This window comes from Ornithodoros turicata, chromosome 9, assembly GCF_037126465.1.
Source record: "Ornithodoros turicata isolate Travis chromosome 9, ASM3712646v1, whole genome shotgun sequence".
NCBI lineage: Eukaryota > Metazoa > Arthropoda > Arachnida > Ixodida > Argasidae > Ornithodoros > Ornithodoros turicata.
In genome coordinates, this window is record NC_088209.1 from 14,299,228 (window position 1) to 14,325,483 (window position 26,256).

Consider the following 26,256-nt stretch of genomic DNA (forward strand, 5'->3'; position numbering starts at 1 on the left):
GTGACATGCACTTCATCCACCAGCCGTTACATTACTCCCCCTCCTTGGAGTGGTGACCCCCGGGCACCACAGCTCGCAAGTCGGCGCGGACGAACGGCAGTTCTTGAACGGTGAAAAATGCGGTTGAGGTGACGCTGATGGTGATGCTGTGCCGCTCGCTGGAAGGTCGGTGGTCCGAGGGCGGGAGCTGAGCCATCACTGGGTGCTGCTGTCACGGGCGTCGGTTCTCAACGGGGCTGGGGGCTTCTGGTCAGGTCAGGTCGTCTTGGGTCTCATCGTTCTGTCGGTAGGTCGGGGCTGGGGTGTCGATGGCCATGGCAGCAGCAGGTCGGTCGGAGCGAGCCAGCACCTCCACCAAATGTTGCGAGAGGCACAGCGTCAGGATGGTAATGATTTAATGCATGAGAATGATTGCGCGTGACATGCACTTGATCCACCAGCCGTTACAATATAATAAATCGTATTACTTTAAGGTTACGTATACAAAGGGACCGGAGGAGACGGCAAGTTTGGCTTCGAATTTGTAGTTCATGATTCATTGGCCGAGCAGAAGTCGGAAGCTATCCACAGTGACACCCCCGAGCGTGTAATTCTCTGTATCTTGACAGGACCACCTCCTGGACTTTCCGTTTGAGGCGCAATGCATTCTACAAATAGGGAATCACTTAAATCAGCCAAAGCATATCTGACCTTTGCCGTATCACGTGACGCCGCTCGCTTCTGTTCCTCTCTCCACTTTCCTTTTCACCCGGTCAGTGATGGCAGTGGGGTGTCACGTGATCTGCTCGCTTCGGCCCTCTATCCACTTCTCCCATCGGTGGCTGCATATGTGTCCCATACTACGTACAGCTCCGGACAACCTTAATAATAACAGCGGACAAAAATATAGTCTCGTTCCCGAGCGCGTTTACAGCAACCCTTGGGGCCATCAGGAAATCTTAGTTGAAAGTTATTATGTTACTTTAACGCAAGGAAATGTTGTTGGAAATGAGAGAGAATATTTTCCCCGTTGTTATTATTAAGGTTGACGGGAGCTGTACACGTAGCTCCTCCCCGGCTATATTAGCGAGCAAACACCATGTTGATGTCAGCTCGTAATGAAGTGTAGTTATAGCGATGCTAGATACTAAAGAAGACACCCTGTGTGGTAACTTCGCCAATCATACTGGCGGTTACCCTGGTACATGGAACATCCCAACGAAGGCTGCTGAGGGATGCTTGTATGTTTCCTGCGGTGGGTAGTTCGCGGCTACCCTATTCCCACACACTTCCCTCTCCTGTACCACCACCACGTTTCCACCCTTTTTTTTTCTTCTTCTTCACCCTTCCCTGTACTCCCTTGCCTGGCTGCACCGAGCCGCCACCCACGAGCAGGTTCACCTCACCTCCCTCAAAACATCATTCCTCCGTCTCCACAAGCGCATACGTCTCAAACTTTGTCTGCAGCGGCTAGGGCGTGTTCTATCTCATCTACTTTGAGCGTGACTGTCTCGGTTGCTAAGATAGTTTCGTCATTTCTGGAGTGGGTGGCGGCAGCGGCACTTCTGTAAACGCATATCACAAGCCTTCGAGCGTCACGGTAGGTTGGTCCAGGTCTTCGAGAGGACGAGGACCTTGCGTTGGCCAGTACCGGGTCAGTCGCTATGTTGGTAACATGTGAATTGGTGTTCTGTACGTTGAGGGCCTCCATGTTCCTCGTTCCCATTGGTCCGCTGCACCATCGTTTCAGAAATTTCGGGACTATTAGGTAGGGACTATTTTTGGTTGTCTAGCGCGCGGCCCCCTTGCGTTGCAGATGACGTTGGTGCTGTATGTCGTTTTCATGAGACACTCTCGCCGCAGTGGGAGGGAAGGGAAGGGGGAGGACTGTTAACTTAGTTGTTGGTGAGCACAATCTCCTGGAGTTGGGGTTCAGGTGTGCATAGCTCGCTGCATCCTGCGTCTTGCATCCGTCGCTTAGATTGGCTCATTTTGGACAGACGCACTTTGCGTTGGTCTCAAGTCTCCCTCGTACGCAGTTGCCGATGCGCCTAGATACACTTGTGCTTGAACTGGAGAAGTTCCTCCACCGACAATAGACCATTTTAGAAAAGCAAGCGCGACCTGTGGCACGCGAGGGCTCATGGAACCTTATAGCGCCGTAGAGCATTACGAGACGGAGGTAGAAGAAGAACAACATTCCCGGTGTGCGCAGCAGCAGCGTCAGCCGGGGTAAACCACAACCGAAGCAGACGACACAGCAGTGTCCTTCAAAGTTCCCATGCTGCTTTGCGCCACGCGCATCTTTTTAAACTCGCCCCAAGCAGCAAAATGCACTGAAAGTCGAGTGCAATAGGGGTGGACGGGTAGGTGAAAGGCCTTGAACAGATTCATGAAACTACAGAACTTTGATAAGGCACATACCGTCCCCCCCCTATTGCACTCGACTTTCAGTACATTGTGCTGCTTGGGGCCCATTGCTTACGCAGGCGTGCGTGGCGTCGCGACGTCCAGGGTGTGATATCTGAAAGCGCGCTCTCTCATGGCGGTTTTCTATCCGCGCTTGAACACGTATGGGAATTTCCACCTCAAAATCACACCCCGACTTGTCTGACCACAGCCGCTGCCCCACAGATAACACAGCAGCGTGCAAGTTAACGAACAGCAAAGATGTTTATTTGCTTGCATACAATTCTGGCGTGCTTGAGCTCTGTACTGTCCTCTGTCTGCTCTGTGCAACCCTGCCTCAAGAAAGCGCAGTGGGTTCGCTCATAAATGTTATCGCATCTAAAAAATAGTCAACGAGTCAAAACGTCGACAAGAAACATTTGTAGGATTCAGCGGGAAGTCCGTCAGAGCCGGGAGACTTCCCTGTGTGCAGGGCCTTCACTGCAGCCGTGTACTCAGCTAGCGTAAAAGGGTCGGCACGGAGAGCAAAGTGCGCGCGGTATAGTGTATTGGCATCAAAATGAAAGGCCGTATTAAGGCCGACGGTGGAGGCGTCGCGCGCCTTATTATTATCGTGCACGGATCATTCTACGTTTTAATCTTGATGCAGTAAAACCCTGAAAACGACGGCGCTTTCTGGCTTCTTCCTCTACTCGAACGGGCCGAGTTCACGAACCGGCTTCCTGTGGCTATTAGGCATGCAGTTAGGCTATTGTGTGGGGAAAATTTATTCCGTAGTCTTTAGTGAAATAATCTTCCCGGAAATAAAGCCGCGAAGAGTGTGTATTCTCATCAACCAAGAGAACTACCTATGGAGGTAGCCCCTTTATACAAGAGTAGGACATGTATTGGCATCAAGAGTAGAACTCGTATTGCCAACTGTAGGATGGGACAAGCGCAAGTAGATTTTAGGAAAGATCTTCCCGGAAACAACACCGGTGTATTATCATCAAGCAGGAGAGCTACCTATGGAGGTAGGCTCCTTTACACCGCGCAAGATCTTTAGAAAAAATCTTCCCGGAAACAACACCGCAAGCGATGCTGCCCCGACGACCGTTACACCGCGTGTGTATTGTCATCAAGCAAGATAACTACCTATGGAGGTAGCCTCTTTTACACAAATCTTGTATTGCCAACTGTAGGACGGGACAAGAACAGACCTTGTATGGCCAACTGTAGGATGGGACAAGCTCTATCTTACATACCAGGTAACCCGTACACCGCAAGAACGTCAGTTTTAGTAGACCAGAAGGTGTTCACAACATATAGCAGCTTCGAAAGCACGATACGAATCTCCTGATTTCTTCCAAGCGGGTGACATCACATTCCAATATGCTTGGCGTTGGTAACTTCCTTTATCTTATCATTTTTCTAGGTTTCTTCCGGTCTACTAAAACACGCTAAGAACAAGTTTCCACATCCAACATTCCTTGTAACTGTAACAGCAACTTGGACTGCAACCCATCCATACCGTTTCCAGCTGATGACTCACGTCGACATCGTCTTTTTCTTTTTTCAGAGCTTCCGCCTCCGAGGGACGTGACGATTGACGCAGTGGCCGAGCACTCATTCACCCTGCACTGGAAGCGTCCCTTACCGCACCCGGATAAGAACGTTAGACTGCAGGGATACCGGCTCTCCTACGCACCAGCTGGACGGGCAGGCATTGGTCAGAAACTTTTATTTTTCTTCTGCGTTTGTCTTTATTTCACTTCGATGCGCGCCCCCCCAAAGAGAGCATCGTATATAGGATGCCTTTGGGTGCGACTGGAACTGTATGTCTCAAATGTTCGAATGTTTTGTGAGAGGGCTGGTTAGTAACTGCGGAACATCTGTCGTTCCTCATCTCCAAAATCCTGCCGTTTGCGATGCAATAGAAATATTTGAGGCTCTCCTCATCACCATTGAGGAGGTTTAAAGAATATTTAATGCTGGGTGTTTTTTTTTCCTCATTTTTTTTAATGACTGGCTTACGAAGCAGACCTGCACCCTGAAACCAGAACCTACAGGGTGTTTCTTTTTAGCTGCAATAAATTTTAATGAAACGGGGAGTTGCCCTAGGACACTTTTACTTTTGTCAGTGTATTACTCGATGGGGCTGCTACTAAGAAACCGTATTTTTTTCCTCAGTCAAGGGACTAATTAACAGAGACATTTAAATAGACCTAGATCATAAGGGAACTTTTTCCAATTTCATACTGGTCAATACCTAAAGTAGGAGATTTTGACTGTGCTCTCTATGCACCAAGTTCATGCCGATCAGACCCACAGCATAACGGCTGGACAACGGGGCCAACATGCCCAAGACTGTGGAACTTATGAAGGAGACAGTGAGTGAAGAAACAGATGAAGATGAAACAAGGTTAAAATCCGGGCAGGTTTTTAGGGGAAAAAATTCTTCATTCCAAAATCGCTAAAACCGCAATTCCGGGGATGACAATAAAGACAATAGAGTGCGTGTGTTGTCTCGTGTTTGCCCTCTATTGTGTTCCTCCACACTGGGGCTTTAGCGATTTTAGATGAAGATGGTTGCAGTTTTCGATGTGAGGAGGACGTACCAGCCTTTGATGATTTTCTTTACTGGCTGGAGGAAACACATAGCCTCAAAAACGGAGGACCACTCCTGCAGGGCGTTCGGTGTGCAGCACACAGGGTGCAGCTCGTAGTACACGATGCACTGAACGATGAAAACGCTCGCGAGACAATAGCAAAGTGCCGTGGGGAGGGGGGGGGGGGAGGGCGTACGTGCTTATTAAGAAAATAAACAAAGGAAAGATTAACCAGGGAAAGAGCCGGCTTGCTATTCCAAAAGAAAAATTTGGTAAAACGAAAAAGCAAAGGAAGGAAAAAGAAAAAGAGGAAAAAGAATGATATAAAGGAAAAGAAAAGGGAAGAAAAGAAAGGAAACGGAAAGAAAGAGAGACGAACATAAACACCAGTACAACGTTACATGCAGCTCACTAGTCCTGAGACTCTGAGAAAGCAGAGGAGAACGGCAGTGACAGCCCACTGGTCGGGGTGCAAGACGGGGCCAAGGAGAGCGCGGCCAACGAAAAAGTCGTTACAGCCAATCTGGAGCAGAGGGCAACGGGGGGTGTCCCTATGTTGAAGGTGCTGCTGACAATGCAGGAGCTGGTGTGGGATGTCAGCTTCCACTCCACAGACATTGCAGTTTGGTGAATTTAGCCGACCCATATTGAAGAGAAGTGAGGGTCCACGGGTAACATTGAGTCGTAGGCTGTGGAGAAGGGATTCTTCTTTACGACTGCGGTGGCAAGTGATGACGAACTCCATCAATGGGTCGATAGACCGTATAGGAATGGGTTGTAAGTCGTAGTTTCGCCCCGGAACTGCTGAGCTGTGACACACCGACGGCGAATGTGTAGACGGCATGTGGAGGCTGTAAGCGGCAGAGGTGCCAGGGCCGAAGTGTTATCAGACCTAGCGCGTCTCGCTACTGCGTCTGCTCAGGTATTTCCATACACGCCTATGTGGCCTTGGACCCATTGAAACGTGACGTTGTAACCAGTGGCTAAGAGTATGTGGCGCCCCGAGGACGACGACGACGAGCCTCTGCTGCCGCGCGCTACTGCTCCTGGCAGCCAGTTCTACCGGCACCATCCTAGCGTGAGGCCACGCACATGTGCCCATTGGGACATTCCATCATCGCCGGTCGGGACCCATGTAGAGGAACTTCACCTCCTCTACAAGTTGATTGAATTTTTGAAGTGTCGTGGTGTGCAAATCGTTTATTATGTTGGGGCGAGATGACGACAACATACCTAATGATTCCTTGCTGTCGGTAAGAATTACCCACGTTCCGTGCCCGGATTCGATAATATGCTCCAGTGCTCCCAGGATACCGAACAGTTCGGCTTCTGCTGAGTACACTGCATAGGGGAGTTTGAAACCATGCCCCAGGTCTTCTTCCGGAATGTAGAAAGTCGCACTCGAAATATCTTGTGTTACTGAGCCATCAGTGTATATATGGCGACTTAGTCGGTGTGTTGAGGCGAGGTGCTCCAGTCTGAGCTGGTGGGCCACGACTCTGGGGATGTCTTTCTTACGTTGGAGACCAGGGACGGTGGAGTAAATAGAAGGTCTTTCAAGAGTCCATGTCGCCGGTGCATAGTATGGTGTAGACGCGGGAGATGTAATGCTACCTTTCAGGCGGGAAATGGCACTGCCAAAAGCAGACGCCGAGCAGTCCTCATCAATGCGACAAAGATAGTGGAGCAGGTCCGCTGTGTAATGCAGCGTGTATAAGCGTCGTTGTTCAACCAAGAAGCTTCGGACACCGGCAACGATGCGTTTCTTGACATCGTCAAGGCATTCGACACAGTACAGCACCACGCTCTCCTCTCTGAGCTGATGACTTCCGGTGTGAAAGGATAGCTCCTGCACTATCTCAAGAGTTACCTAAGCGATCGATTTATATTCATGGATACCCCGGACGAACCCAGCGGCTAACACAAGATCACCAAAGAGGTTCCCCAACGTGGTGTTCTGAGCCCGCTGATTTTCAATTTCGTGATGCACAGACTACCATCGCTGATGTCTGAAAACACCCGAATATCTATATTCGTTGATGATGTATGTGTGTGGACGCCTCCCAAAAACCGTCGGTGACTGACCTGTCACCTCCAAACTGCTGTGACCACAATCGCCCACTATCTAAGCGAGCGTGTCGTCTCCGTTTCCCCAACAAAAACTATTTTTCTCGCGGTCACCAGACGGTCTTACGATAGCTGTTCCATCCTGATTGACGACCAGCCAGTTCCTATTGTGCGCGACCACAAGTTCCTGGGTGTGCACTTGGTCAGGCGGTTGACTTGGTCCAAACAAGCGGAAGGCCTTCGAACTGAAGGTACGTCTGCTTCTCAACGCCATGCGTGCATTGACCGGACTCACCTGGGGGCAAACTGTACACGTCTTCGGTACTACCACATATCTTGTACAGCCTCCCGGTCCTCCACCACCTCATCAACGCTAACAGGAACAAGTTGGAATGCCTTCACGACCGCGCGATTCAAATCATACTCGTCGTCCCAGAGGGGTACTCCACAATCTGCTGCACTAGAGGAAGCCAACCACCCTGTACTGCATGTGCTCCAAACAAAGGAGGTCATCAAAGTACACCTGTTCCACCAAGCGCGTCACACGGTTCATCCCCTCTCATACTTAGATGTAACCCGACCTAACTGAGGCTTTGGCAAAGCGGTCAGAAACCTCCAGCAACACCTCCCAACTGGATACAAGAAAGACAGGCAACCAAACACGCCTCCTTGGAGAGAGCCAGTACCACCTCCAGCATGCACCACTATCCCTGGCATTGCCAAAAAGAGCAACATGCCTCCTGAAGTTGTTATGCAGCTTGCGCTGGACGTGGTAACAGAGCTAGGGGAGCGCAATACCCCCGTGTGTACCGACGGTAGTCCGTGTCTGTGGATGGGGCTTCCTCGGCCATCTATGATCCACGTAATGGCGAGACCTTACAGAGCAAGCTAAGCCACAAGACTTCGTCCAAGGCTGCGGAACTTCACGGGATATTCTCGGCGCTGAAGCACATGGCGACTCACCGGCCGCAAACGTGGGTTCTTTTTACTGACTCCCGATCTGCCGTACAAACAGTAGAGTTAAACAAGGGGACCACCAATGACGCCGTGCGGAGCAAAATTATACCAAGACATACGGTAAACTCAGACGAGACGGACATCAGGTATCCATCCAGTGGATCCCCAGCCACTGCAAGATTCCTGGAAACGAGAAGGCGGACGAGGCTGCAAGAGAAGCCCACTCCCTGACATGCAGGGAAAACATACCACTGACTAAAAACGACATCAAAAGGGCAGCAAAGCGAACGGCAGATGTGGAGATGAAGAAGCTCCTGGCCAATCTACACTGGAGACACCCCAGGCTTGTCGCCCTCGATCGTCCGTATAAATACACAGGCTGTAGATACATGAGCCGAACTGACGCAGCACTCCTCCATCGACTCCGAGTTGGTACTGCTTTCACAAGAGCTTACAGGTATAAGCTAAACATGACTCACGACCCTACATGTAGACAAGGCCACACAAGCGAAGACGACATCCATATATTACTGCACTGCACGAAATATGAGGACGAGATAAAGATCCTCGAAAAGCGTCTCTCCACACTGGACAGCCGGCCACTTACCATTGCAAAGGTTCTGGGTACATGGTCCATAGACGACAATTGCCGCAAGGCGGCAGGCTACCTGCTACAATCCCTCAACACCGCAAACGTGCGGGACCTGTGACACGTGCTTCCACGCATCTTAATTTCCGTGTGTATGTTTTTTGGGTGTTTTTTTTTGTTTTTGTGTGCGTGTGTGTGTGCTTGTGGTTTTTTCTTTTCTTTGTCCGGGTGAGCCTTTTTTTTCTTTTTTTTTTGAGAGTAGCAAGTCACATATTGGCTGACCTCTCTCAGAACTTAAAAACAACAACTCAGTTAATAGTCACTTGTTCAGTACAATTATGAATATTTTTCTTACACTGTGGCGCTGTAAAAGCACGATCTACCATTATCACAGCACCTTGCTGTTTATTCACTTTTTCTTTTCTTTCCTTTTTTTTTTCTTTTTTTTTTTTGCGCTGCACATCATGTAACAGTTTTCGCCAGTCAACGGTATTCATTCTTGTCGCCTGCGTGTAAATAGGCCGAATCAACGTATAAGGCCGAATCCACTACCACGCATCATTCGCCGCTTGAAGCCGTATACAGTAATACCGCTTTCATCCTCCGTATAGCTCAAGCAGGATCCACGCGAGACAACCTCGCGAGTGGCTCCCAAGTTCAAACGCACAGACAATCCTGTCAACTATTGCTTCCGTAAAACTCGTAAGATCGCGCGGAGGCTCGCTTCTAAGCCGGGAAGTGGCAGTTTATCGAATTAGAGCCCAACGACAGACCTCAGCCGTCCTATTCAAAGACCTCCTCACTCTCTCGGCCTTCACGCGTGCCCTCCAACTTTGTGTGGAAAAACGACGTCATCCATCAGCGCGAGAGGCGACGGGTCCAAAATGAACTTGGCAGGAATTAATTTCGTCAGCGCGGGCCGCGAGTTGGGCCCGAGTGGAAAGTGAACGGAGCGGCAGAGGAAGATGCCTTTGTGGCAGCTTGAAAGGACGATGAATGGCGCTAGTACTTTATGTAAGTAACCAGTGCGCGAAATGCCTTGTTCGTGGCAATTGGGTTGTAAGTACAAGACGACGACGTTTTCATCCGAAGCGCGTTGTACGTTTGGACTGGAGAGAAGGACTGGAGAGTCCTGTCATCTCTTCGTGGAGAAGTTGTAGTCGTACAAACGTGCGACCTGGTGGTGTAGCACCGGATATTTGATGCACGATTTTGTGTTTTCGTTACTTGTTTCCCACCATACAGGGTGTCCCAGAAAACGTGTCATTGAATTATAATAAAAAAACTACGGCACCTAGAATCATGCGGTCCAGAGCATTTGTTCTTATTAGGTTTTTGCCACCTCCTAATGTGAATGTCATGTACTCCAAGTTAAATTATGTAAATATTTGCGAACTCAACTCAGAAATTTGCCAAGTAAAGGTCACTTTTTTACTCCACCAATATGAAGAGCGTGCCGAATTCACTCAAATTCGTGATAATTCACAGTGATATTCACGAGCTATCCCATCGGAAAAAATAGACGAATATCATGCTTTTCGGAGCACCGGACCATAGCGCGCGATGACTTTTTGAGCGCAATCGCTCTCAGTGCGACGAAAGGAGGTTCCGAAGCCAGCCCACAGAGTGATAGTAGAAAAAGTAACAGTTCCTAAAATTGGGAGAGGGAAAGCATCATCCCAGCGAAAGTCGGACGTGATAAGCCCTGCCTGTTTTATCTCTTTCTGCGATATCGGGGAGGGCTGGGTTCCCAACCTCTTTTCGTCGGACTGACAAAGATTGCGCTGAAAAATTCATCGTGCGCTATTCTGTGCGACCTCCGTAGAGTATGATGTTCGGCTATTTTCTCCGATGAGATAGCTCCTGAATATCCCTGTCAATTATCATTAATTTGACTAAATTAGACACGCTCTTCACATTGGTGGAATAAAAAAGTGACCTTTACTAGGCAAATTTCCGACTTAAGCTCGCAAAAATTTACATAATTAGACTTACGTTACACGACATTCACATGAGGAGGTGGCAAAAACCCAGTAAGAACAAATGCCATTGACCGCATGACCCTATGCGGTGTAGTTTTTTTATTATAATTCAATGACACGTTTTCTGGGACACCCTGTATATCGTTCACCGATTATGTTTATTGTATTTTTTATTACTATTTTTGCTTCTACAGGGTGTTTCAGTTTGTGTTTCAGGGTGTTTCTAAATAATTCGCGAACGGGTGCACGAATTGAAGAACTTTCTGTTTTTACACTTATCAGTCCTATACCACCTGCTTGCTGCGCACCGTATGAATGAGTGGGAGGCGCTCATTATTGAAATAAAAATTCAAACGTGTTTCGTGAAAAACGTGAATTCTAAATCAGGGGGCAGTCGGCATTAAAATGGTTACAACCCCTTTTGGGACCTTCAGTGGATACGATTTAGAGAAAAATCTTCTCGTTATTCTCTCTTCTCTGTTATTGTTAAAAATCTCGTTATTCATTGGTGTATGCGGGACTGGAAGCGCGTCCATTTGCGCTTCATCGCGAACTGCCGCGACCAAAATATGTAAACCGAAACCAATTAATTATTGCAACAAATTACCCGCTTCGGTGACAGATTTTTCTCTCAAATGTGTTCACTCGAGGTCCAAAAAGGGGTAGTACCCCTTTTTAATTCCGACGGCGCCCTGCTTTAGAAAGTTATATTTTTCACGAAACACGTTTGAATTTTTATTTAATTAATGAGCGGCTCCCACTCATTCTCACAGTGAACAGCTTGCAGGTGGTATCGAAGAGACACTTGTAAAGCAATGTTCCTCCGTTGATGCACCCGTTCACGAATTATTTAGCTGGGGGTTTTTACTTACACACCACGTATACCTTTAGCATCGGTTAGTGAAGCCTTCGTTTCTTATTGTTCCCTCGCGGAATAGTAAGCCGACACATCGTTTCGCTGACTTTTCCACTTTTTCCCCCATTCCTGTTCTAATAAATATATCCCACCCTAAAAATGCATATTTTTCTTCACCTTTTAAAAATCAATCAATCAATCAATCAATGATATTTTTCTTCATCCTTCGTTTCTAATTTCCGTTTCAACTTCGAAATTCAGTTTCCAATTTCCGTGCCGATTTGCGTGGATTCACATTGGACGAAACGAGTGTAACGCGACGGAAGAAAACAGATATCAGCGCTACAAGTACCACTTCTATTTGTAAACAAGACGGCGCATCTGCGCATGCGCATAGAGCAGACGTCGCTGGCGGGCAAAACGGAGTAGGAAACCGCACAGTGCGTACGGTGTATTTGGGCTTTCTTTGCCGCGCAGCACATCTAATAGCTACACCACTTTGCGGCATGCCTTTAATAACGACCGAAAACGCCCAGTCACTCGATGATCGCGCGATGTTCGCCCACCATACCAGCGCCGTGTATGCCGAAGGGAGCCTGGCCATTAATGGGACCTGCCTATACCTGGAGCTCCACCCACTTTTTGAGCTCTTTGGCCAATCACGAGCCAAAATACAGTTCGCTATTAAGCCCAGGCTATCCAATCTATATATTACCTGTATTCACTGGGTGCCGACATTTTCGAGAAACTGGATTGGATTAGATTGAATAGGATATTGCCTGACGACCTAGCAACATAATGGATTTTGCGTCCACTTTTAACGGCGCCATCTGGATGAAGAGGGGCATGTCGGGAAGACGCAAAATTGCAGAAGTAGCGGAAGCAGAACTGATTGGCCGGCAGAACCGCTAGTTGGAACAGACTGGCGGTATTACGTATATTAACTATGAAACATAACAAGATTGAATCAAGAACGGGCAAGGGTGTGTATATGAATAAAAGTATGTCTTAAAATACAAATTTTTGGCCATCCGTAGCGTTTTTCTTGCTATTTGCATGTGATCGCTGTCGTTACTAGGCCTAACAAGGACGACGAAACATACTATTTTCAGGTAAACGTCGACACTGGAGCGTAATTTAAAGGTGATTTGCAAGACAATTGCAACATAATGTACACTTACGGAATAAAATTGACGTAATTTGTGGAAAAAAAAATTGTCTTGAAACCCTCGCTTCGCCGTTCCAAGCTACGCCGCCATTTTTGGGGAAATTTTGGTGTCATGGCGGCCCGCATAGAAAGCAGCAGCCAATGAAAAACGCTCAATTTGATTGACAGGTCGAGCCTCTTCTTTTAGTCTCCTCCTAATGACCAGACTCCCTTTGGCTCACACGGCACTGCACCAAACAGTAGAGCAGCGCCACCGCATCGCTATGACGTCACGCAGTGAAGAGTTTTTCCGCGTCTGTGTTTTTGATGGCGCCAGGATGAGAGCCGCTCCAGCGAACGGCCACTACTATATATAGAAGGTCACTGTATCGTGGAATCCTAGCGCGGCTACCTCGCTGCGTAAACCGCGTGGTCAACCCAATCCCCGAAAGAGACTCGGATTGCAGCGCAGTGCGCCGTGGGAGACACGCTTTCCCGAAAAAGGCGGATAGCATTCCGTTGGGAGCGCAGACCGTTACGACGCCGTTGGGAGTAGGCACCTGGCCCTGCCCCATGGTGGAGTAATATTTGCTTTCTCAATAGAGTTCACTATGGGCTTTAGTTTCGACCCGGGGTAATGTGAACCCTTACGTTGCTCGTGGGTTGCACCGTCTGTGGTGCGTGCAGTAATAGATGAAGAAAAAAAAACTGTTGGGATGAGGTTCCGAACGGGATAAGTGACTGGCAAGGGTATTCATTGGGTTTTATTTTTCCTTCTGCACGACGGAGGCCACGTATAGGTATACGGATTCATTTCAACCAGGACCAGGATTCATTTCAACATCACCGGCTAAACATAGCAATGCAGCAAGAGAATGTAAACAACTGCGTAACATTCCTGTTGCTGTTAGGGGCACGGCAAGACTACTAAGCCTACTACCTTTCTTGGTGTGTTGACAATGGGAGGCGTACTCCTTTTGTCACTGTTTAGGTAAAATGCTCATTGTTACGAAAGAGCGTCCGGCCCCCTTCGTCTTCAAATGAGAAGCGATTTTTCTTTCATTGGACGCAGTGTTTTCACACAAAGCGTGTTATGCAACAGGGTTTGTTTCTATGGCGAAGAACGTATATTCTGAAAACAAAACTTCACCACATAGCACGGTGAAGGCAAACCGTTACACAGAATGGTGGAAAACGCGGGACGTAAAGCCTTTTTGGGCCAGTTAACATAATTGCATAAGTGTCTCAAAAAGGCATACGCCTCCCGTTTTTAGCCAATCAGAGTTCAGAACGATGAAAGATGAAAGTCACTGAAAAGGTTAGCCAGCTGTAGGGATCGAACCCACATCTTCTGGATTGCCGGTCCAGGGCTCTGGAGCCCTGGACCAGCAATCCAGAAGATGTGGGTTCGATCCCTACAGCTGGCTAACCTTTTCAGTGACTTTCATCTTTCATCGTTGATTTCTTAGGCAATTTGAGGCTTTGTTTGTATCTGTCCCCTCTATGTTGTTCCAGCCTCAGAACATCAGTTTATCTCTTGTTCAGAACGATGTCATTCGGGATGGTGGTTGGCTAAGAGGATGCTACGTGGTGACGTTCCTCAGACGTTTTACCACCACCACCACCATCCTCAGACGCTTTAAGGCAAATGTCGGCACAGTGCCCTGTGAAGTCGGCCCAGGACGCACCCTCCCCCCCCCCCCTTTGCGATAGTCGTGACGTTGCCCGCTTAAGCTTGGCCGACAACGGCAAGCAGTTCCACCACCACCATCTGTGTTTAGAATGCAGTTGTCCTGTAAAGCGTGCTTTGCCTGCTCATTAGACGTGCGCTGCGGGAAGCCTCCTTTACAATATGCACCGACTTCACTGTCATCGCGCATCGAACGCGATATCTGCAAGGTGGATCTAGCAACCATTGCACATTTCGATGGTGTGTGAAAATGGCAAATTGGGAATATCCCGCCCCGCACTTTGGAACCCGTCTGTCAGTTCTATTCATCAATAATTTTATCATTATCAGTAAGTTTTAGTGCGCCGTTCCGCACTTTGCAGACTGGAACCCGTCTGTCAGTTTTATTCACCAGTAATTTCATCATTATCAGTAAGTTTTGGTGGATTTTTTTTGTAAAGTGTTATAGAGCTGTAGAAAAGCAAGAAAAAAAATCTCACCGTATGTGTTTTTAATGGGCCGTTTCACTCAAAAGTGGCCATTTTTTGTGTGTATGTCTGCTTCATATTCGGATCACCACACTCGGATGACGCTACCTGCAGTAACGTGGCGCACTCACGTTATTTGCTACCCCTGTTCCTCTGTATCTTGCGCCACCTGTGTGTGCTGGTAGGAAAATGAAGCGTTCCCAAGAAAAAGGACGAGTTTGAGTGAGATAGGCCATCGAAAACGCATGGGGCGCGATTTGGCTTTCTTTATTGTTATTGTTTTTGGTTTTTTTCTACAACACCACGCAAACTACAGGAACCATCAGTCTGTAAAATTCGGAGCGAGATAAAGCCTCGCATCTCATTTAGAATGTGATCGAAATGTGCAATTATTTGATTTGATTTGCAAAAGAAAAAATGTGCAATGATTGCTAATGTGACCCTACAGTTGTATGTACTTGCATTGATACTCTGTTTTTACTAAGCTAGAGTTGTCTCATTGATACGTTTATGCAGGCGAAGAGAAGGCCATGATGCTTCCGCCGGTGATCCAGTCCAAGCTGGTGACGCAGCTGAAAGAAGGAATGGAATACGCAGTTGTGCTGTCCGCCATTTATCCCAACATTCAGGCGGCGTCCGCCCCCAAATTGAGCGTGCACACGCCGCTTCCCGTCAACGAGCTTCCCGTCGGGGATGACTCCTATTTCGAGCATAAAATCAGTAAGTACAGTAGCAACATTGGGCTCCAGCTTCTTTGGGACCTCTCTCGTGTCGTGCAATCATTACTCTATGAACTTGATCGGCAATCAGGAGGTACGCGTTCGATTCTAACCGCTATCTGCCTTTTTCAACAACCTGCACTCTTAAAAATGAACTTCACCGCATAGCACGCTCCTGGCCAACCATCATCTCGAATGATATTGTTACCTGCCCTGATTTGTTGGAAACGGGAGGCGTACGCCTTTTTTTGTGACAATTATGATCAGCAAAAGTGTCACAAAAAGGCGTACGCCTCCCGTTTTCAACAAATCAGGGCAGATAGCGATATCCTTCGAGAGGATGGTTGGCTAGAAGCGTGCTATGCGGTGAAGTTCATTTTTAAGAGTGTGCATATTTATATCTTTCATGTTACTTGGCACTTTGAGGCACGTGTCGTTGTGTTTCTATGTCATCTTGTGACGCTCGTTAGTCAGGCATAGCTCCTAAACGTGGTACAGCTGGCGTCAAAGATAACTTGAACACCGCTCCAGCCTGCGAAGCGGGGAAGAGACCTATTTTGCCAGCGACTAGCAGAAGACAGCGTCTTCGTGACGATGGCCACCCCTCTAACTGGAATGAGATGACCCAAACACACTCCGCCTTTATTTCTTCTAAGTACCACCAGGGTACGCGGGCCGGAACGGCGTTCAAGTTAACCCTGATACGAGCTGTACAACAGGAGTGCACATTATGCTTCGAAATTCTTAGAAAGCAGCAAAGTAAACATCGATGTTATCAATGCTTGACCTACTTCTCTTGTTGAAACTACCCAATCATCATCGTCATCAAAATGAAGTGTTCACAAGTGTTCACTTCGACATTACGCAAAGCAGCGTACACGCAAGGCTTAACGAGTAGTTTTTTAATTAATTTGTACGATTTTTTTCACAAAGAAATGGACCAAGTAGAATTTTGTATATAAAAGTTTAGCGCATAGTCCAGATGTTCTCCAAGTATCGCTTTGCTTCCAAACGCTCATATTATTCGTTTTATCTTCACTGGAAACTCCTTACTTAATCTTGGCTGATCCACAATATTTCAGAATGCAACTGTAGCGAAGAAGGCATGGTGGCCTGCACCCGTTCAGTCCTTCAGGACGTCATGTGCACCTGCTTCCCAAACTACACGGGCCAGTGGTGCCAACAGTGCGCTCCTGGGTTCTTCCGCATCGGTAAATTGTGCACGGCTTGTCCCTGCAGCAACCTGACGTCTACCGGCGAATGTGACGTCGTCAGCCCCGAAAATCGCCTCGAAGGCGACACCAAAGAGACTGTTGCGTGTCGCTCGTGCCTGCCCGGCCACCGTGGCCCGTTGTGCCGGACTTGCGCCGCGGGCTACAGCTGGAAGGAGGACCGCTGCCAGCCCATCAACTGCAGGAGTTTCGCCCTGTGTGCCCAGGAAAAAGACAGCCCGGGCTGCGAAGATTGTATTTTCTTCGACAACTCTTTGCCTCCTGTGGCGCAGAAAAGCTCAGGTATACGAAGGATCTGTTGGATACTATTTTCTTCATTGAGGGGACAACGTTTTCTTTTCTATCCCTTTCGTTCTTTCTCTCTCTTTCTCTCTCTCTCTCTCTGTTTACGACGTCGATTTATTATACGAAGTAGTGAGATTTCTTCGCGTCATTATTTTTGTCTGCTATCGGGAGTCTGAACTGACTCATTTTTAAGCCGCATTTCAGTTTAACGCTATGTTTCTTAAAAGGGCATTAAAAATTGCAAAATTTCCTCCTCTCAGCGTAAAATGTGTGACATTACTTTTACAGCAATACAAAAGGAACATGATTCATTCGTTGCGTCGTTCGTGATTTATGCCCGAACGAAGCCACAATTTACGCTTTCCATCTTCACCAGCGGCATGGCCGAGCGGGTTAAGGCGTCTCGCTCGTTGGTGGTAGCCGAGATCGTACTGAAGACTGGGAGGTGGTCGGTTCGAATCCTACCACCGGCTGTGCTCTCTGAGGTTTTCCCTGGGTTTTCCGAAGACTTTCCTGACGAATGTCGGCACAGTTCCCCTGAAGTCGGCCCAGGACGCATACTAACCCCCCCTTTACCCCTCTCCTTCCTGCTGTCCTCTCTCCATCTCTGCACATCTGTACGCCGTTCATAGCCACAGTTGCTTCGCGGCGCTAACACGGATTAAAAAAGCTTTCCGTCTTCCTGTCCTTCTCAAGAAGGGCGGCAACGCAGAGCAGCCTGTCATTGGTCTCCTCACACGACTTGCCCAATGATCGCGGGAGATCGTTTGAAGAGACCAATGACAAGCCCCTCCGCGTTGCTGAGGCTTCTTAAGAAGGAGAGGGGAAGCGTAAATTGCCGTTTCGTTAGCACACACTTAAATCACAAACGATACAACGGGCGAATTTCGTTCCGTATGTATTGCTGTCAAAGTAAGGGTATCGAGCAGAGATGTTTGCACTTTAGGTCCCGTGTTACATGTAGCTAGACGATACGTCGAATAAACGCAAAGAAACGATTAGTTGAATTGTATTGAGGCTACGGGAATCTCCGTCAGTGAACAGGTCACTTCCTTACGGTGAATCACCACAGGCCATAGTCATGATTTATTTGTTGTTGTTGTTGTTGTGCTTACGAGAACGAACGGGAATGACCGAAGCGTTCGCTCTTTGACGTCCTACACTCTTAAAAATGAACTTCACTTCATAGCAGGCTCCTAGCCAACCATCATCTCGAATGATATCGTTATCTGCCCTGATTTGTTGAAAACGGGAGGCCTTTTCTGTGACAATTATGAACAGTATAAGTGTCACAGAAAAGGTGTACGCCTCCCGTTTTCAACAAATCAGGGCAGATAACGATATCATTCGAGATGATGGTTGGCTAGGCGCGTGCTATGCGGTGAAGTTCTTTTTTAAGAGTGCACTCTTAAAAATGAACTTCACTGCATAGCACCCTCTGCGCCAACCATTGCCACGAATGATATCGTTATCTGCTCTGATTTGTTGAAAACGGGAGGCGTACGCCATTTCTGTGACAATTATGAACAGCATAAGTGTCACAAAAAAGGCGTACGCCTCCCGTTTTCAACCAATCAGGGCAAATAACGACATCATTCGAGATGATGGTTGGCTAGGAGCATGCTATGCGGTGAAGTTCATTTTTAAGAGTGTGTAGCATCAAACAGGGAATGCATTGAGTCACCTTAAAATTTGCAAGGATTGAATCGCCTTCAATGATATATGTAGTGAGAATACAATACGCCATGCAAGTAGGTCAGCTGTCTGCGCGACCTCCAGTTTCACTCACTCACTTATTATTCGTGGAGAAACCTCATTGGTCCTTCTTCCAAATAATGGGATAACAGCTCAAGGTTAGGCGCGCGTTTCTCCTGTGAATAGGGTTGCCACCAGGCCGGTATTATACCGGCACGGCCGGTTATTTGGGCGCTCTGCCGGTTGCCGGTAGGAAGGTGGTACCGGCAGCATTTTGCCGGTATTTGTGGCTGAAGACCTTTCATAAGGGCTTTTACGGGATTTTCCCTTCAACATTCCACTACAGCTTAAATAAATATGGAACACACACCCAGCTCCGCAGTCACCAGTCGTTTTCTTAGTTATTCATTCTTATTATTATTATCATTGTTACTTCTAGCATCAGTGATACAGCCACACACAGGAACATGTTTCCTCGTATTATCTTGCGCTCTCTCTCTATGTGTGTGTGCTCGTCCACCCCTCACCCACTTTCCCTTTTCCACGAGCCTTTCCCCCTTTCCCTCTATTCCACCTCCTCTCGCTCAGCCGGTATTTTTCGCTGCGAAAGGTGGCAACACTACCTGTGAACCCAAGCGGAGTGCCAACCGGGCTTACGAGTACCCCTGATTGCTGCCTTGCGTGTGGACAGACACTGCCGTCACGTGACATCCCCCAGCTTTTCTCTCTCTCTAACGCACGTAGACAAGATGATGTCTAGCGTATTCTGTACTTTCATTTAGTAAATTCTGAGCACGGCATACTATGTCTGCTCTGCTAAACGTTTATACGTCGCTCTACCCAGAAGGTACGAGACAAATTTACACTACCAGCGGCATGGCCGAGTGGGCTAAGGCGTCCGCTCGTTGGTGGTAACCAAGGTCGTGCTGAAGACTGGGAGGTGGTGGGTTCGAATCCTACCGCCGGCTGTGCTGTCTGAGGTTTTCCCTGGGTTTTCCGAAGACTTTCCAGACGAATGTCGGCACAGTTCCCCCTGAAGTCGGCCCAGGACGCATACTAACCCCCCTGTCCCCCACTCCTTCCTGCTATCCTCTCTCCGTCTGTCCACATCTGTACGTCGCTCATAGCCCCAGTTGCTTCGCGGCGCTAACACCCAATCAAAAAAAAAAAAACAAATTTACACTGACAACACTTACGTACATTAACGAAAGAAAAAAAAAACATAATCAATGCGAAGTGGATAAAACAGCTACGTGCAAAGTTATCTCCGGAACATAAACACCCCCACTGATCAACACACTGATATCGACTAAACCAATTTACGAGCTGTTAGACGAACGTTGCCTCGGTCAGCGTTCATCAGCGTCCCGTTAATTGCTTCGGAGGGTGCAGCAACCTACGTGGAAAGTGAGGCAGCGAGCAATGCAAATTTCCGAGCTGACCATGTTCCTCCGCATGCAATACCGGCTTGCAAAGCTAACGAACACGGGAGGGGCGGAGGAGACGATGCCAGGGAATATCCATCACTTCGGCACACGAGTGCTTCTTCCTTCACCAACAGCCCCGACTTGGGGGGCTTGCGGATGATTGTTTGCGGGGCCGTCGGCGGGGGCTTCGTGGTTAAAGGGCTGCCTATATAACGCAGTTAAAGAACCGTTCGAGAACTCCGGCTTGTCCACATCTTTCACGTATAGAAAAGGTTCTTCAAAAGTAGGACGCCAGAAGATCCTCAGCCATTCTTTCGTTCTCGAGTATCGGAAAGGTTCAGAGAAATGTAATAATAATTAGTAATTGGGGTTTTACGTCGCGAGACAACTGAGATCTCAGAGAAATATCTCTCGAGGAATGCTTATTTGTTGTGTGCGAGAAACAATACACTGACTTCCCACGAAGTCATCATTGGAGAAGGCAACAGCTGCTCCTTCCATAGCCCGGCCCGCGTTGCGGGAGCAGACGAATTGTGCAATTGTATCTCGTCCTCTAACTTCGGATGAGACCCTTTTAGGGCAAGTCCCTTCATCTTTTCATACGGTAGGCGCACAGCGCACAAAAATTACCGTTCTTGGAGAGGTTTTATTTAAGTGCAAGAGCCTTTCTCTGAACCTTTCCCCTCTCTGTCGTCTTTCCTGTCTTCCCAAAACTTAAAAATTAATTTGATGATGCTTCTATTTCGCGTAGGGAAAGAATATTTTGTTAGAATACAGTGTGATACACGAAGATTGCCGAGGCGTAAATTCCGTGCGATTCTAAAGACTAGGCAGCAGTTTCACTTGGAACCCGATTCACCGGATTATTCTTCCGAATCAGTTGCGAACCAGTTCGGTTTAAACCCGATTTTCTCCCATATTACACTGACGTAACAATTACCGACTCTCATCGTTAATTGAGACCGCACGAACTTCGTCACGCATTAGGCTTCTAGGAAAGAATGAATCTCATTCCGTAATACGTTTCCAGGTTTCTGTATTGTCCTTATGGACGTACTCCATTTAGTAGTGATCTGTGATCACATGTCTGATCTAGATATAATTCGATCGCCAGAAAGAAGCTGTGTGAAGCACGTTTTCTTTTACAACATGTCGTGCTCTTGACAATAACTTACGAGGAGCGCATAATTATCCAGTATATACCGGGTGTTTCAGTTAAATCCCCGGGCTATGTAATTCACGAACGGGTGCACCAATCGAAGAACTTTCTTTTCTACAAGTATCTGTCCGATACCACCTACAAGCTGAGCACCGTGTGAATGAGTGGGAGGCGCTCATTATTTAAATAAATATTCAAATGAGTTTCGCAAAGAAAAATAACTTCTAAAGCAGGGCGCTGTCGGCATTAAAATGGGTACTACCCATTTTGGGACCTTCAGTGGACACCTTTTAGAGAAAAATCTGCCACCGAAGCGGGTCATTTGTTGCAGTAATTAATAGAGACAGGAACCTGCCTTGTGAGAAAAACTGACAGCTCTCCTTTTCACTCACATTTAAGTGCTTCCTGGCGGAGCGACAAAAATGGTTTCCAAATCTGCCGTCTTTTTCGGTAGCCATTTCTTCGAGTTATATTGGCTCCATCCCTTTTCTAAAACGGCAACTGCACCAGCGCACCAGAAGGACATGTTGTCGCCACACCGACCTTCCATCCTTCGTAATTAAAAAAAAAAAAAGCTAGACACAATTAATTAGGACAACGCCCCAGGAAGTTGCTACTGTGGCTGACTGTGGCTGTGGCGACCCGTTGATCGTGCCGCATTCATATCTTTCTTGTAATCAAAAAAAGGCATTTCCTCATTTCATAACGATCCATCCTTAATTCGAGCGGATTAGAGCGGACATCCTGCACATGTGTGAATCTTCCACTGTTGTAACTGGAGTCACAAATTCCATAGATCTAGTATTTGTTTCAAGATGCAGACTTCTCGTTGTTGCCTCATTCTGTATCTACGTGGCTATCTACAAGATTACCTTTCCGCTTTACAATGCTTCCGAGTCAAATTTTCAGAAGAACGCTATACACACGGCACCGCCTTCCATGACATATAAGCAGTGCGCGTCTCCTACCCCTGAATACGCCACCACAGTCTGTCTCTGCGTGAGGGAGAAAGTAACGTATGAAGAAACAACGTGGAAGTGTCTGTCCAATCACAAGACAGCTGTAAGGGGGTATTTGTTGAGCGACATTGGCGCACAGAAGAACCCACGTGCGCCTCACCCTGACATGTTGTCCTTACTTGTCCTATTACTTGGGCGATGGACCAATGAAGTCGCTTCACGGGCTATGCGAGAAAGAGAGAGAGAAAAAAACGTGGGGTTGGGGAGGGGGTGGCTGCGCAGACGGCTGACCCACTTGAATAGCGTATTCGTTGAGGGCTACTCAAAAAATTAATGGCGAATTCGGGTAGTCATTCCGTGGCAACGTTCTTTGCCAGTACCCGAGCAGTCATGTTCTCTTCGTCAAAGCGCAGCATCTCACATATTCGCGGGGCGCTTTTCGAGCGCCAGGAATTTGACAGCTAACAGTTTTTTCGCCCGGCCTCGATACAACCGGGCAGCGGGTTGCCCAACTATATCCGGTATCGTCACATCCGCACTGCGATGGTAGCGAGGGCCCTCATTGGCCCGCACGTGGAAGTTCATGTAGTTTCGCAGACGACGAAACGCGAGGACGAGCGACCGCGATGCGCGTGGCGTGATCCAAGCGACTAAAACAGCGAGACTGCGGGCGCTTCACATTCATGTGGCAATTGTCACGTGACCCAGGCTAGAAGGTGGTGGTGGTGGTAGTGGTGATAGGGCTTGCCGTTGTCGGCCTCACATATGTGGGCAACGTCACGACTCACGCCCTGGGGGAATGTGCGTCCTGGGCCGACTTCTAAGGGAACTGTGCCGACATATGTCTGAAAGCGTCTGAGGAAAACCCAGGAAAAACCCCAGACAGCACAGCCGGCACCGGGATTCGAACCCGGGTGCCTCCCAGTCTCGACGTGACATGACCCAGGCTAGAAACTTCGGATTACTCGGCCGTTCTGTCATATTCTGACCAATCGCATTTACCATTAGAGATGTCTCAGCATCGTGCCTTGCAGGACATAATCCTATAGTTATGGCGAATTCGTGTAGTCATTTTTAGCACCTTTCTTTGCCAGGTTCTGAGCAATTGAGTTATCTTGGCCAAAACTTAAAATGTAGCAGTCTTGCGTGTTACCTTGGTGCGTTCCCAGAGCGCCACTGTTTTCGCGGCTGGTTGACCAACTATGTCCGGTGTCGTCACATCCGCATCGCTAGGTCCTGCATCTCAGCCATAACTGGAAACATACCGAAGCAACACGGAGCAGATGGGGACGGACACGAACTGTTCGTATTCATCACGATATTGGTGGAAAGCAAAACTGATATGTTTCACGTTGCTTCGATATGTTTCAAGTCCATCAACATGCTCTACATCTTCTTGCACGTCTATATACGTATACCATGTTTCACAGACGTATGTCACTGTCATAGAAAGGTATACGCTTCACACTATCCTCTAGTCAGGCGTAGAAATGGTACACTGTGCAGTACACTCTCAGAAAAAAAAGGTGGAGCAGTTACCCCTTTTAGGAGGCAATAGTTGTCACATATGTTATGCCTAAAAGGTTGCTGCAAAGTTCTACCTGCTAGCTGCGAATGATAGGTTACAGCTTCTGATTCGGTGAGCGAAGGGGGCGTACGCCTTTTTGTAGCAATTTGACTATATGATAATTGCTTTTACCACTCTTTTACACCCTTTATCAGACGCTATGTTGACCTTGGTGGTAACTATAGTAGAAGTTACTACCTTTCCACACCCTATTTTTCTTAGAGTGTAGCTGCTCTTGAGCGCGCCGTGTGGCGTCTTTTTTTTTCTTTCTTTCTTTTTGGATTGCAGGTTTTATCTTATTAAATGGTACACTGTTAAAACAGAACTTCACCACATAGCACGCTCCTAACCAACCATCATACCGAATGATATCATTCTGTGTCATGATTTGTTTAAAACAGGCGGGAGGGGCCTATCTGGGACAGATTATCTTGTCCCAGACCTGCCTCCCCCCTGTTTTGAACAAATCATGTCACAGAATGATATCATTCAGTATGATGGATGGTTAGGAGCGTGCTATGTGGTGAAGTTCTGTTTTAACAGTGTATAGGTGCCACAGGTACATAGGGTATAAACCTAGTATAGGTACAATGGTCATTACTCATCCCTCACTGTGACGGTATTCAATCCTCATACCCATTTCTCTCTCTTCCTTTGCAGAATTTTTACTGGGTGACGGTGCCATGCCGCTCATCGCCGTGCTAGTCACCATCGGTGTCCTCCTTGTTATAGCGGGGGCAATTACGTGCTACCGGTACCGGTTAAAACTCCGGTACCGGTCGCAGTCACCGTTTTGGAGCATCGAGCTCCGCGAAGACAAGCCACCCTTCGACTGCCAGTACCAGCACTTGGAGACGACGTCGAACTGCGTTACCCAAGTGGACGACGACCAGGTGACGCGGCCAACGTCACCCAAGGAGCCCCCAACGCTCACCACCTTCAAGCCACCACCTGAAACGTAGAACGTTAGTGTTGTTTTTGTGATGACTCGCGGTGAACCCCTGCCAACTGGCAGTCAAGTGCCCGGTGCTCTAAGCTCTTCAGTGGATGACGCTGGTCAAAGTTCCGTACCAGGGACGTGTGACATCTAGTCCCCGCAGGTGTGCTTACTAATCACAACACGTCACCCGAAGACGGTTTCCTCCAGAAAGAATATGCAGTCTCTCGGATATCTCTGGAGGATGTACTTTCCACGAAGATCTCATTGTATTTCCCTCAAGACTTATGTTCGTGAAGGACAGCCATCATACATTGCGAGTGTTGCTTCGTGGACTGCCTTCGCAGCCACAGCGCAACATCTCCGAGAAGGTGCAGCAACGTACGAAGTTTTGCGACCAAAATCGTTGTGTTATGATCGAGTTATGATTGTGTTATGATGAGATGATGTGTGATGACAGAGAGTGCGATCAACTATGTTGATGTGACATGGTGCTGGAAGAGTATGTCGTTCCGGGACTGGGTGGGTAGAAACGAGGGGCGTAGCATGGAGTTCTAGGCCTGAAGAGTGGTTGCCGTGGACATAACACCAAACACGACCCCACAGGCTAAGACATAGGAGACAGCACTTGGACACTTCACATATTCTACCATCGCTGATGCAACAGTTGAAATATTCAGCACCATTCAGCAGAAGGTGAAATGTAATTACTGGTGGCAACTGATATTGGCAGTATCCATTGCCATACCAGAGAACTCGTATTATCCTCATTTTAGTTTGGGGTAAAAGAAGCAGTTGGTGCTTCGAAAAGATATTGAAAGTCAGGAAAGCTTTTTGTATTTCGAGGTGGTTTGAACTGAAAATAGGCGGTGCTGACATTAACGAAGTTGATTATCAAGGTTACATGGGAGTTTAATGTTGCTAGAGAAGGCAGGAGTGGATGCAGGAAATGGATTGTCATTTCCCGTTTTCGTATCTTTGGAGGCCGACTGTTCATCAATTACAGTTCAGAATGGCAGCCGAAAGGTCCTGGAGCCAAATATGTGCATGGCTAGAGAAATGAAGATGATATAGGATAAGGATGATGATGATGATGATGATGATCAGCGTGCTTTCCCGAAAATAGCTTGTCACGTGAACCTGCATAACATTTTTACAACCTTTTCAGTATCTCTGCTGTTGCCATCTACATATGTTTCAGTTTTTCCCTTTTTGCGCAACTGATATCATAACTGATAAATACAAGAACAACCGACATACTCTTTAAAAAAATACAGACAAATATCCGATATATTTGGCAGTCATTTTCTTTCCATTTCCTTGACACGACGTGGAATAATAATAGTGGTGATTGGAGATAGTCTGGACATATCTTCAAATACTTAACTTCAAGAACATTGATCAGCGACAGAGACACGGACAACGGAATCAGCAAAGAGTTTGTCAGATGTGTAGCAATACCCACTTATTGCGAACCGCAAAAGCCCCAATTCAGCACATGCGCCTTCATTCAAGGCATTTGTGTTCGCCCCCTTCTGGCGACAC

The 26,256-nt window shown here is 47.7% G+C and overlaps 1 protein-coding gene across 1 annotated transcript in view; it reads left to right on the top strand.

The window, feature by feature from the left end:
• The window catches only part of LOC135368164 (uncharacterized), a 187,769-nt gene extending 162,244 nt beyond the window's left edge, over nucleotides 1-25,525 (top strand). The window contains exons 2-5 of the mRNA XM_064601283.1: nucleotides 3,947-4,096; nucleotides 15,248-15,451; nucleotides 16,533-16,964; nucleotides 24,435-25,525. Of these exons, the coding sequence (XP_064457353.1) occupies nucleotides 3,947-4,096; nucleotides 15,248-15,451; nucleotides 16,533-16,964; nucleotides 24,435-24,736 (1,088 nt within the window). The 3' untranslated portion in view covers nucleotides 24,737-25,525. The remainder of the gene's footprint in view (nucleotides 1-3,946; nucleotides 4,097-15,247; nucleotides 15,452-16,532; nucleotides 16,965-24,434) is intronic.
• Nucleotides 25,526-26,256: the final 731 nt, after the last annotated feature.